Source organism: Nicotiana sylvestris, chromosome 1, assembly GCF_000393655.2.
Source record: "Nicotiana sylvestris chromosome 1, ASM39365v2, whole genome shotgun sequence".
In the NCBI taxonomy this organism is placed as follows: Eukaryota; Viridiplantae; Streptophyta; class Magnoliopsida; order Solanales; family Solanaceae; genus Nicotiana; species Nicotiana sylvestris.
In genome coordinates this window covers 146,392,933-146,407,363 of record NC_091057.1, presented here as the reverse complement: position 1 = coordinate 146,407,363, position 14,431 = coordinate 146,392,933, and the positions used below count along the sequence as shown (strand labels likewise).

Genomic DNA, 14,431 nt, shown 5'->3' with positions numbered 1-14,431 from the left:
TTTGTTTTGTCAAAATTGCCCGAACTATGCCAGTTTGATTCTCACCAGATGTGGGATACGTAGGCAACCCCCATCGGGTCCAACTTTCTTTTACAAAAATAGCCCAAAGGAACAAAATTTTACTTATTGCAAATAAGTAAGGTGATTCCATTCTTGTCAAAAAATAGCGAATGTCCCTCAAAGGGCGCCGGAAGGCTACTTTTGCAAGAACAGCCGCCTTTGGTCATTTTTCAAGGTTTTGGCCGGTTAGCCAACACAACCTTAAAATCTTCGTCCTCGAAGTGTGGAAAGGCAGTATCTACAAAGCATGGTTTTTTTTATTTGATTTTGAAAGAAAAAAACAACAATGTTAACTTTGTTTTGTGAGTCAAATGAGTCTTGATTTTGCTTAATCGCCCTAATAAATGTGCAGAATGAGCACTGTCAAAGTTTGCCAATAACAGTCATGAACAAGATCCCTTTGGAGTTGCATATGTGGTGGGAGGATCTGGGTAAATCAGAGCAAGATAAGGTCAATCTACATTTGGGAGGCCTCACCGGGTTGTTAAAGATAAGGCCTAGAGGAGACATCATAAAGGCATTGGTTACGTTTTGGGACCCAGCTTACAATGTCTTACGTTTCTTGGATTTTGAACTCACACCCACCTTGGAAGAGATAACAGGTTATATGGGAAGTACTGAAGGACTGAGGCATAAGTCTCCAAGAGCCGTTAACTCTCACATATTCATGGATTTGCTAAAAATAAGCAAGGGAGTCCCGTACTCCGAGTTGGAGGATGGTTTTTCCACTCTACGTTTTATATACCAGAGATATGGGCATGTATGAGGATTCAACAACCAGGAAAGCTGGGTTTGTATCAAAGGGAACTGAGCAAAATGGGATGAGCATAGGCGTTTTGCTTTCATGGTAGCTTTCTTAGGCCTCGTGGTGTTTCCCCGAAAAGATGGGAATATCGATCTGCGGGTGGCTGGAGTCGTCAAAGTCTTGATTACCAACGCCAAGAGCACCCTTGCCCCTATGATAGTATCTGAGATATACCAAGCTCTCACAACTTGTAAGGCTGGGGCAGATTTCTTCAAGGGATGCAATTTGCTATTACAGATGTGCATGATCGAACACCTGAGTCACCGCCTCCAGTATATAAGTTATGGGTCCGTAGAGAAAAGTTGCATTGAAGAGTTCGACATAAGGATTTCAGGGTTCAAGTTACTAGAAGGGTTTGGAGATTGGGTATCCTGCTTACGCTCCATCACTGCGAGGTAAATAGAATGGACACTAGGTTGGCTTTCTGTTGAAGAAATTGTGTATATGCCCGCCACTGGTCCTTACTTCCTCCTAATGGTTCTTCGAGGCATTTAGCCTTACGCTCCATACAGGGTGATGAGACAGTTGGGAAGGTGTCAGGTGATGCACCCAGATGAAGATCTTAGTGTTTATGCGACCGAGGTTAGCTCCGACGGCCAATTTCATGAAGAAACAGTTTGTTCTATTTGGAACGAGTGCCAGTATTTTACAGCAAACACTCAAATGCGTGACCTATCTAGGGGCGAGGCCTCACCCGCCTATTTTGCATAGCATAGAAAGAAGAACACCACAAGGGTTGATCCTGAAAGACCAACCAAAAAGCCTCACATTCAGGAATTCGTTGAGGCATCACAAGAACAATGGGCTTGGTTGGCCAAGGAGAATGAGTACAGGGCCATAATAGGAAAGCTGGAAAAGCAAGTCAGGGATCTCCAATTCGAGAATGGTTTGCAAGCCACAGCAGATAAGGGTGAAAAGAAAAGGCTAGCCAAAGAAAATGAGGTCTTTCGAGCCCAGATTCGAGAAATGAAAATAGCAGCTGAAAATCCCACCAGAAGTATAAAGAACCTCAGGCAGAAGGTGGATGAATATGGTTTTGATTTGAACAAAGCAGAGGGTGAACTAGCCAGGGCTCAAACAAAATTGGCTAAGAATGCGGAAGAACGAGCGCTCTTGGTTAAACAGTTAAAAGAGAAATATGACAATGAGATTATGGGGTTGAAGAAAAGGGTTACCACCTTTGACAACAAAATGATCAAACAGGCAAAAGACTTTAAGGCAGAAAGGGAACACTGTTACGCAGCGATGGCACAGTTAGAAAGAGATTTGCAACAACTTTAAGAACATAATCATGTAGCCGAACTAAGTTTGGAAGCCAGGGCACAGTAGATTGGGCATTTGTTGCAAGAAAAGGGTGTCATAAGAGAGAGAGGCAGAAGGATCGCCGACTACATCATGATGAAATGTAGTAGTTGTGAGGATATGACTAAATCCATGTTCTTTGCCACCGCGATGACCTTTGTTCGCCAGATAATGGAAGATATTTACCACCTCCAAGGGGAGTTAGCGCGTAGGCCTGTGGCTAGACCAAATGATGTCCCATGGGCCCCAGGAGCAGTTGAGGCATTGATGTATTCATAATTTTCATTGGAGTTTGTTAGTCCGTTTTCGAGTCTGTGTTTTCGTCTTTTGTTGGAGTCTGTTTGTTTGCTTTTAAGTCTGTATTTTTATATTTTCATCAAAGTCTGTTAGTTTCTTTTGAGTCTGTTAGTTTTTGAGTCGTTGTAATCAAAGCATTTTCTTTCTTTATAAAAAATTGAAAATCCCAAAATATTTTATTACTTATTTTTACATTTATCTCCAGAACTACGTTCGATCTGATTCATGCGGGGTCATGATACGTAGGCAATCTCCATTGGATTCGACCATAACCCAAAATAAAGAAAAAGAGTGATAAGTAAAAGATGAGGAAAAGAAAAGGAGAGGAAAAATAAGAGCAAAAAGAAAAAGAAGAGAGAAAAAGAAATCGTGAGAAGGAAATAATGACAAAACAAGAGAGGGAAATGAGAGAATAAAAAGGAAATCAAGCAAAGGAAGGAAAAGAAAAAGAAAGATAAAAAAGAGAGAAAAGAAAAAGAGAAGAGAAAAAGAGAGGAAAAAGAGAAGTTGCAAATGGAAATAAGGAAAAGCTGGAATGACGCAAGCAACTGATCAAATGCATAATAGAAACAGTTAACTGCTTAGGTGCATTCACTCCTCAAAAATGTGGTTGCCTATCTGTCAAAGCCCTAATCGCTAACAAGTTTGTTATAGATGAAATCCAGTTCAGGCAGGTGGTTAATTTGATTGGCATTCTGGCAACTACTCCTACAACACCCGGTCCAAAAACAAGCTGAACATGGCCAACCAGGAACTTGAGGCAAGTATTGTCGATCCATCAAAAGAGGTGGAAGAATCGGAGGTTAATCTGAAAGATGAGTTGTATAAGCTGAAGCAGCAGATGGCTGAAATGTACCAAGCATGGACAAAAGGGCACCCACCGCCAGTTTACCCCGCCAACCCTGCTTTTATCCCGCCATTGGCTCAGACCCAGTCACCTTCCACTGTGAACTCATCTCCGGCCTTTCCCCTCTACCAACAATGCTATGGCACCACTTCCCATACATCACAAGCTCCACCACCCAAACAAGTCTCGTACCCTCCTCCACCAATCACTCCTGTTTTTGTGGTACCTCCACCTGCTGCATTACACCGATCCTCCAGTGAGTCTCTGTTCCAGACTCACGACAACCAGTATTACCCCCCGGAGCCCACTTTCAAGGTTCCCGAACCCTATTCCTATAGTCCTCATTTTGACCTCCCTGCGAAAACTGAAAAACCATCTAAAAATCCCAAACAGAAGGAGATGTTCAGGAAAGTTAAAAGCCAGGAACAGTCATTCAGGGACATGCGGGGGTTGGGAGGTCAAGTAAGTATGGCTTACAAAGATCTATGTCTATTTCCAGATGTGCAATTGTCGGCAGGGTTTAAGATGCCCAAGTTTGATTTGTATGATGGGCACGACGATCCAGTGGCGCATTTGAGAGGTTTTGTAGCAAAATGAGGGGAGCTGGTGGGAAAGACGAGCTGCTAATGGCGTATTTCAGTCAAAGTCTGAGTGGATCAACGCTATAATGGTATACTCGGCAGGATCACTGAAGATGGTACACATGAGATGATCTAGCCCAGGCATTTGCTTGACACTTCCAGTACAATCTTGAGATTATTCCGGATGGTCTGTCTTTGACAAAACTTGAGAAAAAGCACAATGAAAGTTTCAGGGAGTATGGTTTTAGGTGGAGAGAGTAGGCAGCAAGGGTTGACCCTCCAATGAAAGAAAGTGAAATGGTGGATTATTTTCTACAGGCCTTAGAACCTACTTATTATGGTCATCTGGTATCAGCTATAGGCAAGTCCTTCAATGAAGTGGTAAAGTTGGGCAGTATGGTAGAAGAAGGTCTCAAGACAAACAAAATCATGAGTTATTCGGCTATTAAGGCAACCACCCAGGCCATTCAAAGTGGAACTGGGGGAGTAATTGGAAAGAAAAAGAAAGAGGATGTAGCAATGATTGATTCAGGAGCTTGGTTCGGACCCAGGGGTCCATCACATTATTATAACCAGCCTCGACCCCACCACCAAACCTATCCTCATACCCCATATAGGTCACAACACTACTACCCACCACCAGACCCCCATGTTTCTGTCCACCATGCACAAACATACAGCCAACCTCCGGCCCACGCACAATGGCGTGCGCTAGTCCCACAAAATACGTCCCAACTCCACAAAATGCCTATACACCCCTAAGAGCCTACTGGAACCCTTCTGGATCAGGTTTTCGGCCCAACCAAACATTTAAGAACGAGATGTTGCAAAAAAAGAAAACCTTTACTCCATTGGGAGAATCCTATACCAGTTTGTTCCACCGGTTGCGACAATTGGGTATGCTGAGTCCGATCGAGCCAAAACTGCCAAACCCTCCCCCGAGGAATCTTGATTACTCTGTGAGTTGTGAATATTGTTCTGGTGCTCCAGGGCACGACACAAAGAAGTGCTGGCTATTGAAAATAGCTATTCAAGAGCTCATTGATACTAATCAGATTGAAGTCCAAGCTCCGGAGGCACCCAATATCAACCAGAATCCGTTGTCAGCCCATCCTGAGACGAATATGTTCGAGATAGTGCATAAGGGAGGGGAGACCAAGAAGCCTTCACAGACCATCATGATGATTCGGTCCAGTGAAATCAGGCCAGTTGAAAAGCCAACAAGTGAGAAATCAGTGATCCGATTGAGCGTGGCAGACAGTAAACCATCTGCAGTAGGCAAGAAGGGGTTTTCAAGTGGTGTTGAAGTGAAACAAGAAAGAGCAAAAGTGATTGTGCCAGGAGTGGAGAACAAGCCTATTTTAATCATGGAAGGTGCCCGCATAGAACCTGTCAATATTAAGCCGGTAACTCAATTATCGATAGTCAATAGCAAGGCAGTCCCATGGAATTATGAACGAGTGACAGTGACTTACAAGGGGAAAGAGGTTAAAGAAGAAGTTTGTGAGACCCGTGGTTTGAATCGATCGGGGAGATGCTTTGCCCCTGAAGAGTTGAGAAAAGCTAAGAGCTCCAAAGACAACCCGGTGCTAGTGAAGAAAGCTGTGACCGAGTAAGAAACAGAGGAATTCTTGAGAAAGATGAAAGTGTAAGACTATTCCATTGTGGAGTAGTTGAGGAAGACGCCGACCCAGATTTCACTATTGTCCTTATTGATCCATTCAGATGAGCACCGTCGGGCTTTGATGAAGATCTTGAATGAGGCCCACATCCCTGACAGAATCTCAGTAAACCACTTGGAAAAGATAGCTAACAAGATATTTGAGGTAAACAGAGTCACTTTTTCTGATGATAAGTTGCCCCCGGAGGGTACTGAGCACAATAGAGCCCTCTATCTCACGGTGAAATGCGAAGATTCCGTGGTTACCCGGGTACTGATCGACAATGGTTCCAGTGTGAATATCTGCCCTCTCTCCACTCTGAACAAGTTAAAGGTGGATGATGAAAGAATTCACAAGAACAGTATCTGCATTCGGGGATTCGACGGTAGAGGGAAAGATTCGGTCGGGGACATAGTACTTGAGCTTACAATAGGGCCAGTTGAATTTACCATGGAGTTCCAGGTGCTCGATGTGGCTGTTTCTTACAATCTGCTATTAGGTCGACCCTGGATTCATGCTGCAAAAGCGGTCCCGTCTACTCTGCATCAAATGGTCAAGTTTGAATGTGATATACAGGAAATTATTGTGCACGGCGAGGATAATTTGTGTGCCCACAATGATGCCATTGTTGCATTCATAGAGTTTGAAGACGACAAGGGGCCATGGGTTTATCAGGTTTTTGACACGGTATCAGTAGAGAATTTTCTAGAAGGAAAGTGTTTTCCAGCACCGAGGGTAGCTGCTACAACAGTCATGGTAGCCGTTGAAATGTTGAAAATGATTTTGTACCAGGCAAGGGTTTGGGTACATCTCTGCAAGGTATCGTACAGCCGGTGTCTCTCCCCAAAAACATGGATACATTTGGTTTGGGGTTCAAGCCCACAGTTGCGGACATAAAAAGAGACAGAAAGTTGAAACGGAGGGCATGGGTCCTCCCAAAGCCCATCCCACGTCTCTACAGATCATTTGTCAGGCTCGGACCAAGAAACGCCCAGCAACAACAGTTCCCAATTCTGTGGTTGGTCCTGATAAGGAGTTGCTTGAAAGGTTTGAGAAATTATTCGACGAGGTGAACATGGTGGAAGCTGGAGAGGGTTATAGCAAGGTGGATGTGCAATTTGTTGGGCCCAGTGCAAAGATTAACAATTGGGAAGCTACTCTTCTCCCCACCAGGAAGGAGTTTTGGTAGTTTGCTTTAATTTTCTTTCAGTTTATCTGGATTATTCCAGGGTTGTAATTCAGATTCTATGTTCCGTCTATTTGGATGTATAAACCTTGTTATCTTTCAATTTCAATAAAGTGCAATTTCCCTTTTACTCATTCCTGACAATTTTATTTTTGTTTTATTTTCTTCCTTGTACAGCCCTTTTTATGCCGGTTTCAACAACATGACATGCATGAGGAATCTTCGGCCCAGTCTTAAAAGCCAATAATTCTGAAATAGTAATTCAAGAAATAGAGTGTGATGATGAATCAGAATACGACGAGGATGAGGCCTTCGAAGAGATTAGTAAAGAACTAAGCCATTTTAAAGAAAAACCAAGCCTAACCTGAGTAATACAAAAGCAATCAATTTAGGGGACCTAGATAATATCAGAGAAACTAAAATAAGCGTTCATCTTGAACCTCAACTCAGGGAAGAGATAATTAAAGCATTACTTGAGTACAAAGACATCTTTGCATGGTCATATGACGACATGCCGGGTTTAAGCACTGACTTGGTGGTTCACAAATTTCCCACTAACCCGGCATTCCTTCCTATCAAGTAGAAGCTGAGGAAATTTAAGATTGATATGAGTGTGAAGATCAAAGAAGAGGTCACTAAGCAGTTTGATGCAAAATTCATTTGGGTCACTCGGTATCCCACTTGGTTAGCCAATGTAGTACTTGTGCCAAAGAAGGATGGCAAGACCAGGGTGTGTGTTGATTACCGTGATCTCAACAAAGCAAGTCCCAAGGACAACTTCCCACTGCCAAATATCCACATTCTGATTGACAATTGCGCCAAACATGAGCTTGGGTCTTTTGTGGCATGTTATGCGGGTTATCATCAGATCTTAATGGATGAGGAAGATGCGGAGAAGACAACATTCATCACACCATAGGGAACATATTGCTACAGGGTCATGCCTTTCGGGTTGAAAAATGCTGGGGCAACTTACATGAGGGCAATGACAAACATATTTCACGACATGATACACAAGAAGATCGAGGTTTATGTGGATGATGTAATCATAAAGTCTAGAAAGCAGTCTGATCACGTCAGAGATTTGAGAAAATTCTTCCAAAGGCTTCGCAGGTACAATCTTAAGCTCAAACCTACAAAATGCGCATTCGGTGTGCCATCTGGAAAATTGTTGGGATTCATAGTTAGCCGCTGAGGTATTGAATTGGACCCGTCAAAGGTTAAAGCTATCCAAGAATTTCCACCTCCAAGGAACAAAACTGAGGTGATTAGTTTATTAGGGAGGTTTAATTAAATTAGCAGGTTTATTGCTCAGTTTATGACAACTTGTGAGCCTATCTTCAAACTGTTGAAGAAAGATGTTGCGGTCAAGTGGACAGATGAGTGTCAAGAAGCATTTGATAAGATAAAAGGGTATTTGTCAAACCCACTTGTGTTGGTGCCACCGGAACCAGAGAGACCTTTGATTCTGTATTTGACGGTTTTGGACAATTCGTTTGGTTGTGTACTATGTCAGCATGACATCACCGGTAGGAAAGAGCAGGCCATATATTATCTCAGCAAGAAGTTCACATCTTACGAGGTTAAGTAACTCACCTTGAGAGGACATGTTGCGCCCTAACTTGGGTAGCACAGAAGTTGAAGCACTATTTGTCATCTTACACTACTTACCTCATCTCTCGTTTGGATCCATTAAAGTATATCTTTCAGAAGCCTATGCCCACATGGAGGCTCTCAAAGTGGCAGATCTTGCTCACAGAATTTGACATTGTCTATGTGACCAGGACCGCGATGAAATCCCAGGCTTTGGCCGATCATTTGGCTGAGAACCCAGTGGATGAAGAATATGAGCCTTTGAAGACTTACTTTCCTGATGAAGAGGTAATGCATATTGATGAGTTGGAACAAGTTGGAGAGACAGGTTGGAAACTTTTCTTTGATGGAGTTGCTAACATGAAAGGCATCGGGATAGGAGCTATATTGATTTCTGGAATAGGACATCACTACCTTGTTATGGCTCAGCTTCATTTCTACTGTACTAACAACATGGCTGAATACGAGGCATGCATTTTGGGTTTGAGGTTAGATAAAGACATGGATGTCCAGGAAGTTTTGGTCTTGGGGGACTCGGACCTTCTGGTGAACCAGATTCAAGGGGAATAGGAAACACGAGATTTGAAACGCATATCATACTTGCAATGTTTACATGATCTTTGTCAGCGTTTTCGATCAGTAGAGTTCAGGCACATTCCAAGGATCCATAACGAAGTTGTTGATGCTTTGGCTACCTTGGCATCAATGCTAAATCATCCGGATAGGGCTTATGTTGACCCGCTGCATATTCAGGTCCATGATCAGCATGCTTACTGTAATGTGGTAGAAGAAGAACTTGATGGTGAGCCTTGGTTTCATGATATCAGGGAATATATCAGGATGGGGGTGTATTCTCTACAAGCCACAGGCGATCAAAAGAGAACAATTTGGCGGTTAGCGAGCAGATTTTTCTTCAGCGGAGGGGTTTTGTACAAAAGGACTCCAGATCTTGGATTGTTGAGATGCATAGATGTTAGACAGGCCGCAGCTATCACGATTGAAGTACATTTTGGAGTCTGTGGACCGCATATGAGTGGGTACGTGTTGGCAAAGAAGATCCTCCGAGCAGGTTATTATTAGCTCATTATGGAGCGAGATTGTATTAGTTTCGTGCGCAGCCAAGTGCACGGAGATTTGATTCATTCTCCACCATCTGAATTGCACACAATGTCTACACCATGGCCTTTTGTTGCATGGGGCATGGATGTCATTGGGCCAATTGAGCCATCAGTATCAAATGGGCACATGTTCATTCTAGTAGCCATCGACTATTTCACCAAGTGGGTAGAGGCTAAAATGTTCAAGTCCGTAACCAAGAAAGCGGTGGTTGATTTTGTGCACTCAAATATCATTTGTTAGTTTGGGATACCAAAGGTGATCATTACAGACAATGGGGCTAATCTCAATAGTCATTTGATGAAAGAGGTATGTCAGCAATTCAAGATTAAGTATCGCAATTCCACCCCTTACCGCCCCAAGGCAAACAGAGCAGTTGAGGCGGCCAACAAGAATATAAAGAAGATACTTCGGAAAATGGTGGAAGGTTTCAGGCAATGGCACGAGAAGCTGCCTTTTGCATTGCTGGATTATTGAACTACTGTTCGCACTTTAGTAGGGGCAACTCCTTATTTGTTGGTATATGGCACTGAGGTGGTGATACCTGCAGAAATTGAAATCTCGTCCCTTCGGATTGTCGCTGAGGCCGAAATTGATGACGATGAGTGGGTCAAAACTCGCTTGGAATAGTTGAGTTTAATTGATGAGAAAAGATTAGCAGCAGTGTGTCATGGCCAGTTGTATCAACAGAGAATGGCAAGAGCATATAATAAGAAGGTGCGTCCACGGAGGTTTGAAGGGGGTCAGTTAGTACTGAAACATATCCTTCCTCATCAGGCTGAAGCAAGCGGCAAGTTTGCCCCAAACTGGCAGGGGCCGTTCATCATGACGAGAGTGTTGTCCAATGGTGCTTTGTATTTAACAGATGTAGAAGGAAAATGTGTAGAAATGACCATCAATTTTGATGCGGCCAAAAGATATTATGTATGATCTCTTCGGTTAAATTGTGTTTGTTTGTAATTGGCATATTTTGAAGATTGGAATGACGAAAACATTTTGTTCTTCTATCTAAACACTTTATACTTTGTTACCCCTTTGAGCCTTATTTATTTTCTTTCATACCCCTCTTTCGGAATCAGTAGCAAAGATCAGAAACGCAAGCGTGAAAGATAAGTAAAGGAAAAAGAGAAAAAAAGAAGAAGAAAAAGAGAGAAAAGAAGAAGAAAAGAAAAAGAAGAAGAAAAGAAAAAGAAGAAGAAAAAGAAAAAATAAAGAAGGAAAAAAACAGCAAAACAATAAAAAAAGAAAAAGAGAGAAGAGAAAATCACAATAACAAAGCAATTTCCATGACATGAACTACGTTCGACCTGATTCCTTTTAAGGATACATAGGCAGCCTTATGGTTCGGTCCCATCAAACTAAAATCCTAAAAGTCCCCAAGCAAAGAAATTAGGGCAGAAGTTGTGGTTGTTACAAGAAATCTTATTCTAAATGTTGTAATTTTGAGCCCATTTGAATTGTTTTGAGCCTTTGACACCCTTTCTTTCTACTCCAATCCAAAAGCCCACATTACGGTCCAAAGAAAGACCTTCTGATCAGTTTTTGAGAGATGCCAAGTCGAGCAAGTAAAGGTAATTCATATCAGGGGCAACACTCTGGTTCAAGCAGAAAATTGAAAATAAGAAAGTCTTATTAGTAAAAACCCTTGCGGGCACCGTAAGGCGACGGGAGCTGAGAGAAATAAAAAATGAGAGAGTCTTATTGGTGAAAACCCTCACGGGCACCGTAAGACGAAAGTGAGTTGAGAGATGAACAAATAAGAGAGTCTTGTTGGTGAAAACCCTTCAGGGCACCACAGGCCGAACAAGGTCAAGGTTTTGGCGAAGAAGTCAGGTTATGGAAACTCTGGGGCAACAAAGTATGGAAACTGAAAGTTGATTGGTTGGACAGATTGGGCCGATTAATCCGAAATGCATGTCATGATCATCGGTACCAGCTGTTCCACTCAGATAAGTCTCTTCCCTTTTTTTCTTTTTAGCAAGTCATCCAGTTTTGGATTTTCTTTATCCTTAACTCTCAAGGTCATTGAATTTCATTTCTTTTGGGTTTCATTTCTCTAATATGTTTCAATGTTAGTCTTGGTCAAGAAAAATAAGAAAGGATTTCAAAATTCACTACCAACTTCAAAAATTGCAAAGCACAGTGTGGCTAGAACATACCAGAGATAGTAAGATGTAAAGTGGGACATAAAGTGCCAACGAAAGTTCCATCGGCGAATTGATTTAGTAATTTCATGGGAGACGCAGAGGTTCAGATAAAGGGGTCGGAGATGTAAAACAACGGTTTGGGTATAGAACACTCGGGTCATCCAAGGTCATGAGGTTTGAAGGTCAGTCGTAAAGTCAGGCGGTTCTCGGCCAATTCGGGGAAGCCAGTCAAAACAAAGCATGACAGCGGAGAGACCTTCAGCAAGAATGCCATCAACTAACCACCACATTTTAAACTCACAAGTTTTCTTTGATTAAAACAAGGGCAGAAAGTTTTGTTTGTTTCGGAGAAACCCTCTATAAGGAGAGGCAAGCACCAGACAGGTTTGGCAGTAAATTCTCAGGACCCCCTGGAAAATGGGACCTAGTTTAAAATTCAAAACAATCATGAGTAGCAAACTCTAGCATAAATGCACCCCAAAGGAATATAAGTTGACTTCAAAGTTTTCATGCTTGAGATAAGATTCAATTAAGAGCTTTCAAGACCTTCCTAAATAATGGGACTTAGCTTTAAGATTTCCATTAGATAACAAGATTTATCGTAAGTTCTATTGTAGAGTAGTATAATTCAGCCGTAAAAGTTGTCACTCTTAAGATAAGACTTGATTTTTGATTTTCAGGACCCTCCTGGATAATGGGATGTAGTTTTAAGGCCCTCTTAGATAACATAGTTTAGTGGAGTCATACCTTTAGAAGATATAATTTAGATTTAAAGCTGTCATTTAACTAGGAGTTTTCAGGACCCTCTTGGATAATGAGATTTAGCTTTCAAATTCTTAGAGATATTTGGTAATATGATTCAATTAACACTCACAGATGTGCCTAGCACCAAACTGGGGCAGGAAAATTTCTTTTGTTTTATTTGTTTTGTTGTAATCAGGTTCAAAGGCAGTAGTTTTAGAGGAACAGTTCAAGTTTTGGCAATCCGGTGCCCACCTGGAGAGCAAGGGAATACGGTTCAAGTTTTGGCAATCAGGCGACCTGGAGAGCAAGGGAATTAAGTTCAAGTTTTGGCAATCAGGCGCCCACCTGAAGAGCACGTGAATACAATTCGAGTTCAGCAATCAGACGCCTACCTAGAGAGCAAGGGAATATGATTTAAGTTCAGCAGTTAGGCGCCCACCTGGAGAGCACTGAAATACAATTAAAGTTTTGGCAATCAGGCGCCCACCTGGAGAGCATGGGAATACAGTTCAAGTTTGGTAATCAGGCGCCCACCTGGAGAGCACGTGAATACAATTCAAGTTTGGTAATCAGGCACCCACCTGGAGAGCACGGGAATACAGTTAAAGTTTTGGCAATCAGGCACCCACCTGGAGAGCACGAGAATACAATTCAAGTTCAGCAATCAGGCGCCCACCTGGAGAGCACGGGAATACAGTCAAAGTTTTGGCAATCAGGCGCCCACCTGGAGAGCACATGAATGCAGAAGTTCAGCAATCAGGCGCCCACCTGGAAAGCACAAGAATACAGTTCAAGTTCAGTAATCAGGCACCCACCTGGAGAGCACGGGAGTAGAGTTCAAGTTTTGGTAATCAGGCGACCACCTGGAGAGTAAGGGAGAATAACACCAGTTTTAAGGAAGGGAAACAATTTAAGTGTCGGTAATCGGAAACCCACCTGGAGAACAAAGTAACTCAAAGTATTGGTAATCAGGAGCCCACCTGGAGAACGAAAGGAAAACAGCAATATTCGAAGGAAGACGGTTCAAGTTCGACAATCAGGCGCCCGCCTGAAGAAAAGGGAAAGCTTCTAAGATTACAATTCAAGTCAGTAACAAAGGAACTTCACCTGGAGAATACAAGTCAACAAGGCAACAGGAATCACAAGATCAAGTTTGAGGATATAGATAGGATTTTTGTAATGCATAGATCATAGTTTAGTCTAACTTTTATTTTGTCATGGTGTAATAAGGAGTTCAGTAAGCAGTAGCAGCAGCAGCGACAACAGTGAAATCACAGCTTCATGGTAGCCCCAGCTGCCAAAACGTCCCGAACTACACTGACCTGATTCCTTTATAGCCAAGGATATGTAGGCAACCTCGAAAGCAGGGTGCGGTCAAATCTTTCAAAATGCTTCCCACGGAGTATTCACACGGGCAAAAATTGCTCGTTTCCGCTCACTTTATCTTTGCACGAAAACCCTTCGTATTTCCGAGCAAAGAAGGACAGCTGTGAGCACGTGGTTTTTTACCCTAAATGAATTACTCCCACAAATTCAAAACAAAAATAATATTTTCTCATTATTTGCAAATTTTGTGGATTTCTATGACATTTTTTGTTAATTGTTTGCATGTGTCTGTGCATTTTTATTTTTTTGTTTAATTGATGAAAAATATAAAAAATATGTTGCATTTGCATTTAGGATTTAACTTAGCAGTTGTAGGAATTAATTAGTAATTAAGTTATTTTATAAAAAAAATCACAAAAAATAGTAATTGTGCACCTTTTAATTTTAATTTTTGATTTTTGAGTAATTTTTCTTTAATTTATTAATTGTGGTAATTATTTAGGATTAGTTGGTCTTGTTTTATAGCTTAATTTAGGATTTCAGTTTTAATTTGTGAAAAAAAAAGAAGGAAAAGAATTGTTTGAAAAATTGATTTGAAATTAGAGAATTGAAAAGAATTGAAAACAAAATAAGAAGAGAGCTGGTTTTTGGGCTGCTTTAAATTAATTCACCCAAGCCCAATATTTTTTTTCCAGAACACGCCCAATACTCGGGTCCAAACTGGTCGGTCTCTTTAATGTCCAAACGACAACGTTTAAAGTTTTAA

General features: G+C 41.8%; 1 protein-coding gene across 1 annotated transcript; it reads left to right on the top strand.

Moving 5' to 3' along the window:
• Positions 1-812: 812 nt before the first annotated feature.
• Positions 813-2,146, top strand: LOC138875796 (uncharacterized). Its single transcript, XM_070154667.1, has 3 exons — positions 813-907; positions 1,378-1,480; positions 1,640-2,146. Exons 1-3 carry the CDS (start codon positions 813-815, stop codon positions 2,144-2,146), a joined length of 705 nt encoding a protein of 234 aa, XP_070010768.1.
• Positions 2,147-14,431: the final 12,285 nt, after the last annotated feature.